At 42.6% G+C, this 18,234-nt stretch overlaps 1 protein-coding gene across 11 annotated transcripts in view; it reads left to right on the top strand.

Annotated features, from left to right (window-relative positions):
* Nucleotides 1-18,234, top strand: part of MBNL2 (muscleblind like splicing regulator 2) — a 165,096-nt gene that overhangs the window by 44,346 nt on the left and 102,516 nt on the right. For 9 of the 11 annotated variants that reach the window (XM_090023222.1, XM_090023290.1, XM_090023272.1 and 6 more), the window contains 2 exons: nt 10,336-10,440; nt 12,553-13,367. In XM_090023222.1, the coding sequence (XP_089879348.1) occupies nt 13,194-13,367 (174 nt within the window). In that variant the 5' untranslated portion in view covers nt 10,336-10,440; nt 12,553-13,193. The remainder of the gene's footprint in view (nt 1-10,335; nt 10,441-12,552; nt 13,368-18,234) is intronic. The other 2 variants (XM_090023252.1, XM_090023262.1) reach the window with 1 other exon arrangement.

Below are 18,234 nucleotides of genomic sequence, written 5' to 3'. Positions count from 1 at the left end.
GCACTACTCAGTATGTGTGTATACTCTAGATGCCCCTCTTCCTCCCCCCACCTCCAGGCTCCATATGCTAATTAACCCCCATTCATGACTGGAACTGGGTGTTCTTGTTGCTTGTCCTGGGATGCTCCAAAATTTTATATGCAGATGAGACACAGGGCAACCTGGTCCAGCTTCACATCATATAGGGCAGGGCCACACTAATCATATGTGCCAGGCTGAGAGAGGGGTGACGGAGGAATTGTGAGTAAACTGTTTGGGCCCCTGTTTGGTGAAGTTTCCCAGACATTTAAAGAAACAGGAATCACTGGAAATGGGAAAGAGAGGTTCAACTCAGCTGTGGGAGTGAAGAGGAAGTTGAAATTATGAAGTGTAGTGGCTCACTGTGACTTGAAAAAGTCAGAGGTGAGGGGGGCTGTACTTAGTGGGCAGTGCCATATGTTTTATTTATATGTGCAGCACTAGTCTGTCCTTGTGATAGGTTCTTTCCTTCCTAGCTTGCTTCTGCGGCCATATGGCTGAGGGCAGGTAAAACCTGAGGGCATCTGAACCCCAACCCTTTGGGCTTTGGCCTGCACATAGGACCCCTGCCAAAAGACTTTGGAAATATCTGAAGCCCCTGGTGGGGTGGAGGATGTTTGCTGGTTGTAGAGCCACTTATGGTTCTGGAACAACTCATGGATTTGGACTTGATTTGGCTTGGAACGTGAAAAAATTCTTTAAAAAAACAAGAAAAGAAAAGATATGTTCTTACCAACATTTTTGGCACTAGGGGAGGATGTCAAAGCTCGCTTCAGCTTCTCCTGATTTCCGACTTGGTATTGCGGTACCTCCAAGCCCAGAGCTTGTTCCTGCCTTGGGGAACAACTGCCTGTTGTTTTTTCATAGATTTCATAGACATTAGGGCTGGAACTGACCCCAGAAGATCATCAAGTCCAGCCCCCTGCCCCAGGGGCAGGAAGTCAGTTGGGGTCATAGGATACCAGGAAGATAAACATCTAAATTTCTCTTGAAGGCATTCAGAGTGTGCTTGAACCACCTCCAGTGGCAGTCTATTCCAAACCTTGGGGGCTCAGACAGTAAAGAAGTTCTTCTTTATGTCCAGCCTGAAAAGGTCTTGCAGGAGTTTATAACTGTTTGACCTTGTTGTCCCTTGGGGCACTCTGGTGAGCAAACATCCCCACAGATCCTGGTGGACACCCTGATAAACTTACAGGTGTCTACCAGTTCACCCCTGAGCCTGTGCTTTTCCAGGCTGAAGAGTCCCATAGCTCTCAGCCTGTTGTCGTAAGGTCTGTTTTCCTGACTTCTGATCATGTGCGTGGCTCTTTTCTGGACTCTCTCAAGGTTCTCCACATCCTTTTTGAATTGTGGAGCCCAAAACTGGACACAGTACTCCAGCTGTTGCCACACCAAGGCCAAGTACAAGGGATGAATGATGTCCTGGGATTTGCTTGAGAAGCATCTGTGGATGCAAGCCAGCATTTTGCTCGCTTTACTAGCCACAGAATTGCATTTTGTTTTTGTTTTTTTTACGGTCACACAAAAAGGTAAAAAGGTTCCCCTCAGGACTGAAATCCTGATAGTGATCAATGACTTAAAGGCAGAGAAAAGGATCAATGGAACATTGCGGTATACGGAGTGGAGGAAGGAAACCGGAAGTTCAGAACAATGGCAGTGGTGGCAAGTAACCAAGAGGTGGGAAGTAGAATGAAGAGCAAAAAAAGAAAGTCTAGAGGCAGGGGATGCAACCCCTGGCACGAGTGCCATAGCGTGGCATGCAGGGGCATTTTTTTGGCACATGAGCCTCAGGGTGGACGGCAAGGAAAGGGCTGGGGCGGGAGCTGTGCTCCCTTGTGGCTCATCCATGTTGGAATGGACTGTAAGGTGGATAGAAAACTGTGGGTGGATCATTGGACTTGGAAGGTAGTAGTCAATGGCTCAATGTCTAGTTGACAGCCAGTATCAAGTATCAGTATCAGTATCAACCCTATAGGTTGGTGCTGGGGCCAGTTTTGTTCAATATCTTCATTAATAACCTGGAAGATGGAATAGAATACATCCTCAGCAAGTTTGCAGATGACACCTAGCTGGGGGGAGTAGTAGATATGCGGGAGGGTAGGGCTAGGTAGGATTCAGAGAGACCTCAATAAATTGGAGGATTGAACCAAAAGAAATCTCATGAGGTTCAGTAAGGAGAAATGAAAGGTCCTGCACTTAGTGCATGGGATTGTTTCATCCTAGTACAGTCTGGAAAGTAAGAAACCTCTGGGTGAAAGAGAGTGTCTGAAGCTGGGGCTCCATGGATTGAAACACTACACTGATCAGGACAAGGAAGAGATCAAAGAAGAGGCAGAGAAGTGCAGGAAAAAGGACAGGAGACACTTGTTTCACTGAACCAACAGAGAGGATTGATGGAAGGGGTGGAGAGTTTCAGGTGGTTACTGAGGTAATTGTTTTGCATGGATTTCTGTATGAAAAAAAATAATTTTGTAAGAGTTTTTGTGAGAAGCCTAGGTATGTTGTTTAAGGGCTTAATATTAATATATATAGTTGTATGTGTAATTGTTTTTGTGATATGAAGTTTTGGTAAAATAAGGATGCTCAATATGTGGAGCTTTGTAAGTGCAGAGCGATATGTGTGTTTTTAATAACTTGTTTTTAAAAAAAGGGGGAGGGAGGGTTCCCATCAGCATGTTTACCCAACATGAGCCATGTGTTTTGTAGTTGTGTTCAGTGTTTGCTGCATTTAATCAACTTCATGATTGGTTTCCACTGCTGAGCACATGCTGCTTTTGGCAGCAGTTTAATGATAGGCAGTGTATTTAGTGAGTTTTCCTTGTATGCAAGTGTAAGATGAGAGGCTTTATTTCACATGCCATTTGAGGGGAAAACCATCTTGTACTTGAGTAAATATGGTATCTCTCCTACAGTGCTCAGTCTGACTGGCTTATTCTGACCACATGCTGCACAAAATATGGCCACACCAAAAGGGGTCACTGCTCAGCTTTTATCTATTAGCTCTGTGATTACAGCATTTCCCTGGACAGGGGAGACCTAGGTTTAGTTCCCCTAGTCTGCAGGGGAGAATTTCATCCAGCTTTTCCTATCTCACATCAGACATCAAGTGATGTGTGCTCTTGAAATCCTTCCCACTGGAGTTGCTCCAGTTTGCAGGTAGGAAGTAAATATTCACTGGGTTGGAGAGAGAAAAAGAGTCCATGACTTCATAGCCCAGAGAGTACAATACTTAATTGGGAAAGAAGGACTGGAATACACCTTCTTTCCAAAGTGAATGTTGTAATCTCCAGGCTATAGAGTCATGCACTCTTTTGCCATCCATAGGCCAGTGACTAATTCTACAAAGGCAATAACATAACTAAGGTGGGGTGACCAGGACAGCCCTAGACTGTGGAAAAAATCCCCCTCTGTCTGTCCCTGTCTTGGGACATTCCAGCTGTGCCCCTCTTTCTTTCACTTGCTTGCTATTTGGTTCAGGTGACCTAGCCAGATAAATTTCTGAGGGGAGGGGGGAGTGCTCATTCTTTCTCTGGCAGCATTTTGGAAAAGCCACAAGCCACATGCCTCTTAATACAGCTTGGATGAATCCCTGTCAGTAAAGACTGGGAAACTAGCTATTAGGTTTGAACTAAGTATAGATAGTCACATCTTAAAAGGGTCACCGTACCCAGTATTTGTAAAGGCTCAACTTATTTTGGTTTGCTCAAAGTGTATTCTGACTCCTTTGTTCTACCTCCACGCCCCCCCCGTCTTTCTCCCTGATCAATAAAGGTATCGGGTTACAACATGACTGGCTATTTCACTGTGTAAGGGGCTAAGAAGAGGTGTTTTTGCTCCTGGCTCGGCCAGCAGAGCTTGGCTGTTTTAGATTAATAGATTCAAAGATTCTAGGGTTGGAAGGGACCTCAGTGGGCCACCTAGTCCGATCCCCTGCCCCTGGGAGGCAAGAAAAGAGTCACCAAACCTGGGCAGGTGCTTGTCCAGTCTCCTCTTGAAGACCCCCAAGGATGGGGCAAGCACCACCTCCCTTGGATGCCCATTCCAGGTCCTGGCAACCCTGACCATGAAGAACTTTTTTCTAATGTCCAGTCTAAACCTACTCTCCAATAGCTTATGGTCATTGTTCCTTGTTGTTCCAGGGGGTGCCCTGGTAAACAGATCATCGCCTACTTTGTGTTGCTCTCACCTTATGAATTTGTACACCACCACAAGGTCCTCTCTTGGCCTTCTCTTGGAGAGACTGAAGAGGTTAAGGTCCCTTAGCCTTTCCTTGAAGGGCCTTCCCTGCAGGCCTCCAATCAGATGAGTGGCTCTTCTTTGGACCCTCTCCAGGTTGTCCGCATCCCGCTTGAACTGCGGCATCTGGAACTGGACACAGTACTCCAGCTGCGGCCTGACCAGTGCTGCATAGAGAGGGAGAATCACCTCCCTGGACCTATTTATGAAGCACCTACGGAAGCAAGACAAGATGCAATTGGCTTTGCCAACTACGTCATCTCATTGACGACTCATGTTCATCCTGGAGTCAGCAGTGACTCCAAGATCTCTTTCAGCTTAAGTGATGCTGAGAAGGTCAACCCCCAGCCTTAGGTATGATGGCAGCTTTTTCTCTTCCCACACCCTCGTCCAGATCACTGATGAAGATGTTGAACAGCACTGGCCCCTGAACCGAGCCTTGAGGGACTCTACTGCACATATCTTTCCAGGTTGACACTGACCCATCCACCACCACCCTCTGAGTGTGACCCCTGAGCCAGTTTGCTACCCATTCTACTGTATAATCATCCAAGGCAAATCCCCTCAGTTTATTAATAAGGATGGTATGGGATACTATGTCAAAGGCTTTCTTGAAGTCCAGATAGATAACATCTACCTTGACTCCTGTATCTAAACATTTGGTGGCCTTGTCATAAAAATAAACTAGGTTAGTCAGGTAGGACCTGCCTGCTATAAACCTCTGCATCACATTAGTCAGTGGGCTCTCACAGATGTTCCTTGATAATTTTTTCAAGGATTTTTCCTTCTTGAAGATTGGGATGACATTGGCCCTCTTCCAATCCTAAGGAACCTGAACCGATCACCATGAGTGCTCATACATCCTTGCTAGTGGGTCAGCTATGACACTCGCTAATTCCTTCAATACCTGTGGGTGGAGTCCCTCCGCTCCTGGTGATTTGAACACATCCAGTCCCTCCAAGTGTCCTTTTACCATGTTGGCATTGAGCATTGGTCGTTCGATATTCCCCTTGTTGATGTCCGTGATGCATATTGAGGGTTCATCTAGATTCCTGTTTAAGAAAACAAAAACAAAAAACTCATTGAAGAGCTGTCCCTTGCCCCTGCTATCCGTCACTAAGCCCCTCTGCTTGTCCTGTAGGGGTCTTATGCTACCCTGCACCCTTTTTTGTACCTAAAGAAAGACTTTTTGTTATCCTTAATCCCTGCAGGTGTGGGCCATGGAAGTGTACTCCTTGCTAGCTACCCCTTGCTTCCACTTCCTTTATGCTCCTTTTTTGCCCTTAAGGTATCCTGGATGACCCTGGTTAGCCAAAGGGGCTTTCTGGCCCCTTTGCCCCCTTTGCTCTGCCATGGAATTGTCTTGGTCTGAGCCCAAAGAATGGTATCCTTAAGGAATGACAACCCCTCCTGGACCCCCAAAGCATCTAGTCTCTTGTTTCCTAGTACCCTGCTAACCAATCCCCTGAGCCTATTAAAGTCAGCCTTTTTAAAGTTTAGCACCTGTGTCCTGCTAGGGATAGTGCCTGCCCTTCTCTGGATAGTGAATTCTATCATTTGGTGACCACTGTCCCCTAAATTGCCTTGAATCTGCAGGTCCCCCATCAGGTCATCCCCTGTAGCCAACACCAGATCAAGCAAGGCATTACCCCTGGTGGGACTCCTTACCTCCCCTGAGGTCCTGAATACAGGTTAAGAACCTGCATGAGCGATTAGATCTAGCTGACTGTTCCTCCCAGCGTATGTTTGGGTAGGTAAGGTCCCCCATGACTACCTTGTCTCTAGACCACACAGCCTCTGAGTTTGTTTCCTCAGTCATACCTGATATTACCCTGGGAGGCTTTGGGCTGAAAGAGGCACCCAGAAATATAGCCAGTGGGCAAAGCACCCCCAAGGCTTGCAGGGTCTGTGTACTCCACCCGGAGGCTGCACAGAGCCATAACAGAGACCAGTGCTTGGGTGGTGGCAGTGTTACTCCAGGCTTGCAAGTGTTCTTCTGGAAGGGGGTGGCCAGCTGTAGGCTCCCCAGGAGAGACTCCTGAAGCATATTTTTGGGCCTGGCACAGTGAGGTGGGTGGCTCTGCATAGTAGCACCCCCTACTGTGCTGCCACACAAATAACAACTTGTTTGGAGAGGGGGAATGTGGAGGGGGGGAGGCAGAAAAATAAAGGCTATTGCTACAACCTCACAGCCACACTACTGGCACAGCAGCAGCTGGAAGTTGCCACTGTCTCCATATGTCACTGCTGCCCTGGACACTCAACTGCCTTGTTATACCTCTGTACAAAGTAGAGAGACTTCATCATGAGAGAGCAAGAGCATGCTACCCCTGAACAAATCCTCTATGGTAGCAGTTAGAGCATTTGCTAGTGGAACGGAATAATCCAGTGCAAATGTTCTTGGTGTCTGATAAGATTAATTCAGAAAATAAGCAAAGCTTGAGGAGCAGTGGGACAGAATTACTCAGCTCAGTTCAGGGTGAGTTGGCTCTTTTAACCTGGCTGTTGGGCCACTGCTGCTTGTTGCCACCTGGCCACCAACACTTCTCCCCCTGGCCCAACTACTGTGTGGGCAAAGCTCCCTGCCACTGAAGTACCACTGAAGCCTTGTCTTCCTGGGCCAGATAAAAAGGCTTTACAGACTGGGTATGGCTTGTGGGCCATAGACTGAAATCCTCTGGCTTAATGAATGCTCTAGCTGCTAGGCTATTGGGTAGAAGCAGGGGCTCTCTCACCTTGCCCCCACCCATATTTTTTGAGAAAGAGCTAGCATAGGGCCTTGAGAGTTTGGTTCAAATATATATTGGGAGAGTAGTGTCTTTGTAGCCAAGGCATTCATATTGGAAGAGAGTGGGTCGTAGGATGCAGTGCCCCTGCAGTTTGTGTAACTCAGGGAGTGCAACTCAGGGCCTAGAAATCTAACTTAGGGCTGTGGATATGACTAAGCAGCACCAGGCACTTAGGGTGCCTGTACATATGCTGGATCATGTTCTATTAGAATGCATCAGAGGGGACTTGATTAATCTAATTAGAACACTCCAGCGTGGCTTCATTGTTACATGTATAAGACTCCCCCCTCCCCCTGCCCAGTTTAAAAATGGCTACTGAGGCACTTTTTAAAAAGTGCCCCAGTGGCCATTTTTAAACCCAGTTGGCGGGGGGGGGCTTATACACATGATGAAGTGTTTTATTTAGAGCAGTTCTCCAGGAACCACTTTAATTAAAACACCCCCTCCCCCACCCTCGAGCACATGTATAGGCAGCATGAAAAGTTAGGTACTTTAATGCTGAACCCAGTTCATTTTGTGGATGTAACCCTGAGCAAAATTCCATCTTAAAGAACAAACCTAGTAATAATAATAAAAGTATTTGGGAAGGATTGCATGACATCAGATTTCCCAGTGCAACCTGTTGTGCAGTAGGTTGGAGACCCATCCATAGAGCTGTAAATGTTACCTAGAATGCTTATCCCTAGAAAGACCACTTGTTTAGCAAATTGGAGGTAAGTGTACATTGAAGGGAACAGTTAATTTAAATGTATACCCTTTCCTGATCAAATCCCTGCAGTTCACTGAACATTAAGGCTTAATACAACCTAGGACCTTTTAAAGTAGAAATATCAGGTCTGCTTTTAGACAGTTTTGGCTGTTATACTATACTGAGCATTATCTAATATTTTCCATTACAAGACCCTATTTTCAGTTGGGTATAACTTTGTTTAATTACTCAGGTCAAAATTTTCATGCCAGGTGTCTGTAGCAATAGTCATTACAGATCTTTATGCTGCACAGAGTATCTTTGAGTCCCAGCATTGCTTGGCTATCTAAATTCAAGGAGTTCAATACCAGGAGGGACCATTAGATTATTTAATCTGATATCCTTTGTGTATTTCAGTCCACTAAATTTCACTAGTAAACGGCTGTGAAATCCACTGCAAAATTGTGCATCTCATTCTCTAAGACTATAAGAACTGGGTCAGACCATAGGTCCATCTTACCCAGTATCCTGATGCGGAAAGGAAGATGGAACAGGTTTATTCCATGTTGAGTATAACCACTACTACTGGCAAAATCTTCAACTATTATAATGCTGTGATCTGGCAAAAGTTTCAACTGTATTATAATGCATCTGGGAATCAGTATGGACCCACATGAAGGAATTCTTTTTTGCTTTCGTTTTTTAAAACTTAGAAAATTACATGAAAAATTTATGTTAAACGAATGCATTGTCAAATATTTAGTAGGCCTACAAGGGAACATATATGACTGTGTAATTAAAATGTATCATATAATACAAAGGCACGAGGCAGCATTTCATAACTTTGAATATTTGACTTTGCCACCTTAAAAGTTTTTTAACCTAATTTCTTGTATGGAATATATTCCTTGACCACCTGGGAAGGTGGGATTACAAACATGATTTGGCCTTGGTGATATTGTAATAAATGTGAAATAAGAAGTGAATCTGTAGGTTTTTTTATTTGCAACAGGTCTTTCTTTCTAGTGTAAAAAGTATGCTAATAGACATAATCAGCAATTCATTAACTCTTTTTAATTGATGGCATTTGATTTAAGACTTGACTCTCTCCAGTTCTTTGCACTATGTTCAATGACTTAATGAAATGGACCCTAGATCTGACATGCCGTACTGAACATTTTAGGTTCGATTATAATACTGACTATCTAATATATTGTCTAGTAATAGCTAATCGTTTCTGTTAGCTTGTTTCTGGGCTTTGTTCTTAAATTTAACTGGAAAATTGTTTCAGTTTTTGAAACTGGTCCTTTGACTAACAATTTATGCTGGGGCTGTAAGCTATATACATGTTCCTGTGCAAGGAATCAACACCTGATCATATCAATTTGCAGGACTGGGACCATTGCCCATAGCTAGGCCTACAGAACATGATCATTACCCTACTAAGCACAAGTACAACATAACTGAAACTTTTCATTTCACAGTATTGTCACTGTGAGACAGCCAAGTTACAAGGTCAAAGGAGCCCATATTTTATATATGGGTTGGGACTGTAACTAGAATGACAGTTCCCCATGCCAGGAGGGATTTCATTGATCGTAGTCATGGAGAAGCAGGGTTGGAGTGGACCTGCAGAAGTCATCTGTTTATCTAAGGGAGGATCATCCCTGTCCAAACCATTCCATACTACTGTAATTTAAAATCTACATAAGAACACCATCAACCCTGATGCAACATAAACATGACACTGACCTGCCCTGCCACAGATAAAGCAGGGGAACCATGGCAGCCTGTGTTCTGTTTCTATAAAATGTTGTCAGTATATACTCAAGAGATTCCAGGTAGAGGGCGACACCCCCTGCTACAGAGGAAGGCAAAAACCGCTACAGTTCATATAAATCTGAGCATGGGGTAAAATTCCTTCCTGACTCCAAGTATTGCAGTCAGTCTGACCCTGAGCAGGTGGGTAAAACCCCCTTGCCTGGAACCTCTGGCTTTGCTGGAGAATCAGCACACCCTGGCTGAAGTCCCCAGCCTAGGCTGTAGCCAACATCCAGTGCCTCTGGGGATGCCTAAAAACACTCTGACACATATAGCAGAAAAATGCTTGGCAAGATACCTTTCCAGACTTTTTCGTCATTAGACTCTGACTGTCCTGTTGAAACCCGCATTGAGATCTGTGAGACACAGTGTAGAACTAGGCAAGATGGGAGAAGAAAACATCTGCTTAAACCAGGGGTGTTCAACTGCTTGTTCTTGGGCCAAATGCAATCCATAGAGCCATTGCATCTTCCCTGTGGGACTCCCCACTGGTCAGAAAATTTGACAGTGGGGTAGCAGTGGCAATTAATACAACCACCCTTGCCCCTGCCAAATTCCCAAACCCCAAGGCCCATATGACTGGTTGGAGCTGGGCCACGCTCCCTCCACCACCACTACTCCCCTCCCCCCCCCCCAACTGGATAGGGGCCGAGTTGTTCCTCCTTACCTCCCTGGTGGGGCCATGCCACACTCCCTTCCCCCCCCCCATAGAGCTTATTTGAGGTCAGACTGCCCCCCCATTCCCCTTTGTACAGCTGATGGTGTCTCCTGTGTCTGTTCCAGGCACTGGATTGGGACCACCAGCCACATCAAGCCCATGGACCAATTGGGCATCGCCCATCCAGCCCACCAGGGAAGAAGGTTCAGCATCAGTGGCTTAAACCAAAGGTCAGGAAATAGGGCACTGAGCCTGTTGTACTTGGAGCTCCTTAGGAGGTTGTTCTGCATGTGCTGGGGAGGAGTACACTGAATATGTCAGATCTTGTGGCTGTAGCACATCTGTGAATTGCCTCCTCTGTGTCTTATTTTTCTCCAAATAGCTCTTGTTTCTCCCTACCTCCCACCACCCTTTTTTTAACCTCTCTGTCAGAACACGTGGACTTTTCTATCTTTCCTGTAAGTCTTCTTCTGCTCTCCTTTTCTTCCAAAATTTTCTTGCTCCCTTGCCCTATTCTCCCAAAGCACTAGCTTCTACCTTTTCTCCAAATCTCACTCCACCCCACAAATCCCCTCACCTATCCATCCTCCACAGTCTCTGCTTACTGCTTGTCACCACTTAACTCTTCCTTTTCAAAGCTACTTCACCTTTTTCCCCCTGCCCCCAAATAACACTGTTTGATCAGTCTCTCTCCCTAAATGGTATTATTACCTAAACTGAGTGGAACTCAATATATCTGAGTAGAAATCAATGCATCTACAAATCTTTGAAGATGAAAACCTTTACAAACGGCTGGTTTGGAGAGGATACATATCTCCTACATTACGTTTTAGCTTATTAAACAATCTGCTCTGAAGGAAGTTGGAAATCTTTCTCCAGACTTAATCCCTTTCTTTTTTTTATAGGTTTTGAGTATATCCAACTTCTTTTTGATTCTGTACAAGACAATAGCTTACACAGATGGAATGAACAAAAAAAATGTAGTTCCTATAATACGCTCTATTACAAATCTGTACTGTATTTCAAATTACTGAAATAAAACACTGTATACTTTGAGTAATGTAACTAGGGCAACTTAATGACTAAGTTGTCCTAGTTAAATTTTACTCAGTAATCTCTCATAGCATGTTTCGTTTGAAACAGTTTTGAGCTGAGTCAGTGGGATATTAGTCTGATTAATGTTGGTAGCAGTAGATCTGAACTTGTTGCAAGTATCAGTCATGTTGAACTTCTTTGTATTGATTCCATTACCAAATAATACAAAATCATTTTACTGTGGGAACCGAGAAGTCGAATTTAGGCCCTGATCCCGCCCTTCTCTGTGAGTAATTCTTTCTTATGTTACCACATTGATTTTGGTTAAACTGGATGAACCGAAGCGCAAGAAATTTATTTATCCTGGCATAGGAAAACTGACACTGCTTTAGAGAGATTCTAAGGTTTCTATTGATGTGTTTTGAAGATTCATGCATTTCTGTATTTTTTTCTTTTTAAAATAATACAGTAATTTGCTCTGACTAGAATCTGCATATAGCTACTTTTGCATATAACTACTTAATGCAAAATCAGATCAGAAATTACCTTATCTCCAGATAAAAATTGTTAACATAAACTGTTTAATTTCTGTAGTAATTTATTATGACAAATATTTGTTGAGGTCTTTGACTTCCAAATACATATTTTTGTTTTAAAAAATTGGATCATGTTGCATTTTAATGAAAGAACCATTGCCATAAAATGATAGTTTTACAATAAAGATAATTTGTTAGAGAACTGTGATTTAAAAGCAGGCCATTCTAACCTTATATGAAGTCCTTTAGAAATGATCTGCAATTTACAAAAAGAAAATTAACATTGATTGCCCTTTTCGTTACAGTGGCTTCTTCCTAATATTAAGATGACAACCTCTTTCAGAGATGAGATGTATAAAATTCTAACGTATATTTTTTTAAACAACTAAGCAAATAAGCAACTTTTTATAACAAATGATGCAATCTAAAGATGCATGATAAATTAATTGAAACTATGGTTCTAATATATTGTTTTGGGGACTAAACACATTTGATTGAATTGTTTCACAACCAGCATGCCTAATTAACGCGTCTATCACGTTCATCTATTTGAGTCATTTCCAACTTCTGGCTGGCTGCCTAGAATATTGCTGCAATACATGTTTCGATTGGTTAGTCCCTTGTTAAGCATAACTTAACAATGGAGGATTTTTTTAAATTTTAGCCTGCACTTTTTGTGGCACAATTTTCAGGTAAAAAGTGATGATGGGTTTATACATTGTTGAGTCAAATAAAATTGAAAATAAACTGATATTTTATTTGTTTTGTCAGGTCAATGATTAAAAAGTGCCTTCGTGAAGTCACTTTTATGAAAGAAGAGTGCTACGCCTGTCTGTTTTCAAAATATTATCTCTGCCAGCTAGATGTTGCCCTGACCATATATGTGGCAGAAGGTACCTCAACTCTGTTTGCCGATTTTTGATGTGAAACTGATTTCAACATTAAAAAAGCTGAAGAAAAATTACTGGTAGGACGTGAACAGCTGACTACATTGCTTTCCCTGTGTAATCAATACCAGCAACCAGCCTATGAAGAATTAATAATCTATTGAGGATTGCCATTGCATTGAAGTAACTGTAGTTAAAACAGTTGTGTCAGCATACAACCAAGAGACTTACACATTTTACAGCCAGAGATACCACTGAGTATGAATTTTTTGCAGCCAAAAATCTACACATGGGACATATTGATTGATGAGTGACTGCTTGTTGATAAATATTCTTTGCTCATTCTGCTTTGCACGTTTTGGACTCCAATAAGCAATTTATTTCTTCATTGCTGCTAGGAGGAGTTTTGTTTTGTTTTTTCTCCCTGCCCCCAAACCTGTCCTTCAGCAGTTATTTTTGGAATTGGAGTTTGCTTGGCATAATTGACTTAACAGTAAATTACAAAATCTAAATCCGTTTTTCATCATGGCTTTGAATGTTGCTCCTGTAAGAGATACAAAATGGCTAACATTGGAAGTTTGCAGACAATTTCAGAGGGGAACTTGTTCACGTTCTGATGAAGAATGCAAATTTGCACATCCCCCCAAAAGCTGCCAGGTGGAAAATGGAAGAGTTATTGCTTGCTTTGATTCCTTAAAGGTAAGAAGGAAAACTGCATATGCTAAATAATAATAATAAAAAAGTAATACTTTTTATATTGAAAACAAATCCTATTTTTATTTTATGGTGAATACATTTTAAAACATGTTATAGAAGCACTAGATATTTCAAATCTTGTCTTGCTGTTTCTAACTATTCAATGCACAATTACTTGCATCTGGTTTGACAACTGTGTTCAAAACCATACTTTTTGTGAAGTATTTTTTCAATTCAACTAAAAATAAATGTTAAAAATTTAGGTTACTATGAGATAGATGATGAAACAAATTATGGTAAATTAATGTGAAGGATTTAATTTGATTCCACAGACTCGAAACAAGTTCCATTATGAATTGCCCTGGTGTATCTTTTCTTTGTCCTATGAATTTTGGATAAGAGCATAGAATAGCACTGCTAGTCACACATACTGCTATATTTATAGCATATACAACAAAGTAAGGTAAGAATAGAGTGGAGATCTTGGAAGTAGAGCCCAATCTGTTAATAAAGATTGACAGGCCCTCAAATCTTTACTCACATTTTAATAACTTTTAACATTTTATGAAATATTATTACAAAAATAATTCTTCTGGATGGTGAGAAGAATATGTATAATTTTATGGGAATCTGAGTCGAAACCTTTTAATTTTTAAGTATATAGATCTGTTTGTAGCATTGAAAATAGTGCATTTGACGAGGAAAAAACAGTTTAAGGAAAATACTTGAAGATGGGACTGATAAATATTTCAGTTTTTGACTTGTAAACTTCGCCAGTGATTTATTTATTTGCACCTTGCTTGTTTGCTTTATGTATATTAGTTTCATAGAGCCAAATTCAATAACACTAGCAAAAACCCTCTTGAAGACAGTTATGCTGTTAGTGTTACTTTGAAGACAATATTTAGATACTTTATATTGTTTTGGAGTTTGTTTTGTTTTGTACCAGTTTTGTTCAGTTGGATAGTCAATCTTTTCTTTTAGAGAAAATTTAGAGAGAAAAGATTTCTGTGCAGGCATGTTTGGTTGGTCTTGCATTCCGCGTACCTTTACACACACAGAACAGCTCCTTTGGAGTTATTACACTCTATCATGTCATTACGAGCTGTTAATGCCTTTAATCCTTGGATTACTGTATGATAAACTGCAGCAGCTTCTTTGGAGATGTTCTTGTGTATAGGGTCATTGGCCTCCAACACATGTTTAAAATGAGCAGTGCAGCATGTGGCATCTCCACCAAATTGGCAGTATGTAAATCTTCCAAAAAGAAAAAATCGAGTCAGGGAGATTGTTCAGACAGCCTGATATCAGCAAGTGCAGACTATTTCTTAAATACTTAAGTCTACCTATACATTTCATTTTTAAACTGAAGCTTTTACTTTTTGAGTCATGGAATCTTAAAATGTGTAGCTTCCCAGAACAGGGTTAAATACTTTTGCTTCTTAGCTAAAATGTACATGTTAAGAGTCAGTCTGGTGGAACAGTTTATAGTTGGGTTCCATGGCCTTGAAAATTTGGGGTTAAAAATAGAAATAGATTCATGATTATATACTTGTGATGTCTTAGTAAACATTTGTGTAATCCAGTAGAACTTTTTTTGGCTCATAGATGTCCCAATCTACTTATTTTCTAGGTTTAGAACTACTGTACTACTAAATGAGCACATAGAAAAAGCCATCCTTTTGGCATAATATGTTTTTTGACAGTGCTTCTCCAATTCTGGAGAAAAAATAACCCCACAACATATTCTTGTTGTATTCTTCTCCTCATTGCCACAATTAACTTGAGTAAGTACATTTAACTTATTCTACTTACCATGGCCTAATTTGAGCAAGGCCAACCAGAGTGAAAGACAAAGGGCTTGACTACATTGACCTAGTATGATGTTAAACAAATGGCATCCAACCTTCCAGCTCCAGGAGCTGGATGAGTGGCACAGAGTTGGTCTCTGGGCTGTATCCCATGTGGGGTCAGTTTGTAGGTATGATCCAGCATACCAGCTTGACTGCATGCCTGGATCTGGCCACACACCAGCCCAACCCTGTGTGTTTGGATCTGGTCAAGCGCCAACCGCCTTGTCCAGTGCACGGGGTTCTCCACGTGTCAGAAAATTGGCAGCAGGGGAGCGGAAATTAGTGCTGCTACTGCTCCCCTGCTGACAGATTTCTGGACCCTTGGGGAGCCCTGCGAGCCAGCTGACAGAGCCCTGTGGGCCAAGGGTTGAGCACTCCAGCATTAATACTTAAGAGATGCATGCCTTCTCTGTGTGTAATGCGGGAATAACATAGTGTGGTGCTGGACCTATATTAATAAGCTCTATATCTCTTGAGCAATGACATGTGACTAGTGCTGCACTGAACTGGCTATGCAGAACAAATGGTTTAGCAGCTGATAAATTATCGTAGTATGAGCTGTTGCCTTCCCACTGTATGACTAGTTCAAGCATTTACAGTGCTACAGCTTCAGCCCATCTACCCACCATGTTGACAGGGATCTAGCTCAAACTGCAAGCACCACTTAGCTTGGACTAGAGAATGTGTGGATGAGAGTCAGTTTAGGGTCAGAACTTGAATTAGTGTGTGAACTAACAATGTAGTGAAGGCATGCTCTCCAGGATATCCGTTTGTAGGTCACTGAGAGGTATTCATATTGGATGGTGTGTGGGCTGAGAACAATTACAGTAATACAGTTGCAGTAGATAAACACATAATGCAGTGGAATAAGTCTGCTTCCTGAACTTTCTGGTAAAAAACCTAAAACTCACTGTCGATCCCTGTTATTTTGCTATTATCAACTCTCTAAATGTCAGTTAACATTAGTACACCCATACTTCATAATTCTAGAAGGTTTTTGTGAACTGTACAAGCATGTGTGCAATGTGGCTGGGTAATTTGATTTTCTTATGCTGTTAAGTTGAGCTATTTCTCTAGCTAATAACAAAGCCATTTGATATATGGCTCAAAGTATTACCATATTTTCTCACATACCCCCCCCCACCAAATAAGATATGCACCTTGTTTTGGGAGAGCAGAATGAAAAAGAAAAGATTTTTCCAATCATACTGAATGCTTCCTGCAGGGATCCTGACTGCTGCAGCTCTGGCTGTTACATGGTTAACACTGTAGCTCTGATCCTGAGGGGTGAACTCTACTCCCTCCCTCCCGAAGGCTGGCAGACAGACAAGCATGGCAGCCTTCTTGCAGCAGTGTCTCCATGCTTGCTTCTATTCTAGCGAAGAAAAACTGGTCTTCATGTTTAAGGCAGGCACCCCAATTTTGGGGGGCTGATTGTTGGGGAGAAGGTGTGTATTTTGCAGAAGTAAATATGTTTAATCTTGCACTTACTTTCATCAGTTGGTTCAGGACAGAAGTTGTGCAGTTTTATCAAAATGAGGGACAGCCTTTTTCCAGGTATAGAGAAACAGGAAAATGCAATCTAAATGGAAAAAAAAACCAGGCCTTTGAATTTAAAAAGCTATAATTTTCTTTCTGAAAACTGAATCAGGTATCTATTACCTGTGTTTTAAATATGGGAAATAGGATTCTGCCGTAGCAATATAACATTTAGTTTTGCAGCCTTGAAATATTTGGTGTCTTGCTTTAGCTTTGTCTTCTGTGAAGAGTGAATTTCAATAAGTAATTGAGTTTTTGAAAATTAAACACTTCCTATCTGTAGAACAGGTGGGATTTTAGGCTCTCAAATTACAAAGTATGCATTGTATTTAGATGATGGATTATTTAAGGCAGCTGCCTTACATATTCTCCTTTGAGAATTTCCCCAAAGAGTTCCTGTTCATGGGTTCAGTATGTCCCCAGTACAGTATCTTGCTAACATCCTTCCACTGAGAGCATTCACAAGATGTAGAAGATGGCTTGACAGGATGTGCTTGTCAGTCGCCCCTCAGTCTGAATCACTGGACATTCTGTTTCTTTAGCAGTTAGGTTTCTTTTCTGCCCTTGTAGTCCTCATGGTTATATTGAGTTTGTCAGTTTGAACACTTACAAGACCTTCAGACATTCACCCATTTCCTAGGGTTAGATTAAGACATAGGTTATGCAAACACCTGTATAGAAAGAACCCTGCTCTCGTACAGTTTTATGATTGCATTAGAAGCTAAATTTCCATATAAAAATAAACATACCTTTCCTAGTAGGGGAGTACCAATAAAGATTTTTGGACCAATACCAATGGCTGATTATTGACCAGCCGTATCGGCTAATACTGATCTGATTGCTGATATGCAACCTGGCAGCTTGGAGAGCAGCATCCACCTGGTAAGTCTTTTGGGGTGGAGGGGTGTGGGGGGAGCAGATCAAGGCCTCCATGGGGAAGGATGGAGTGGGGCTGGGGCTGGGGCTGGGGCAGGCACTGCCCACCTGGGCTGGGGCAGGGTGTGAGACAGAGCCATGGGGGACTCATCTGGGATGTGAAAGGGGATGGCTTTCACCACTGCACACACCTTGGGGGAGGCTTAGGGGGCATGTGCCCCCCAGATCTGTGTGTGGGGCAAGAGCAGGCTATCCAGTGCCTGCTTGGGGCCACAGGCTACGCCAGCCTCTTCCTTGAGGGGGAGGAGAGATGGGGTGGAAATGTGCTCTCTCCAGGCAGGGTGGGGCGGGTAGCAGCTGGGAGGGAACCTACCAGGTGGGCTACAGCAACCCCATAATTTGCTGTAGTACCCCTGTAGTCCTCCTCCCAGCGCCGCCACTACCCACCCCACTCCTACCCACTGTGAGCACAGCCCCAGCTCATTGCTTCTGCCTGGAAGAAACCAGCACAACTTTCAGCCCCGAGTGTGCAGCAAGCAACTTGACCTTTTCCCACACACAAATCCAGAGGTCACATGGCTCCCATGCCTTCCCCAACAGTG

Source organism: Crocodylus siamensis, chromosome 1, assembly GCF_052110815.1.
Source record: "Crocodylus siamensis isolate JL-2025a chromosome 1, ASM5211081v1, whole genome shotgun sequence".
In the NCBI taxonomy this organism is placed as follows: Eukaryota; Metazoa; Chordata; order Crocodylia; family Crocodylidae; genus Crocodylus; species Crocodylus siamensis.
This window is presented reverse-complemented; position numbering and strand designations above follow the sequence as displayed.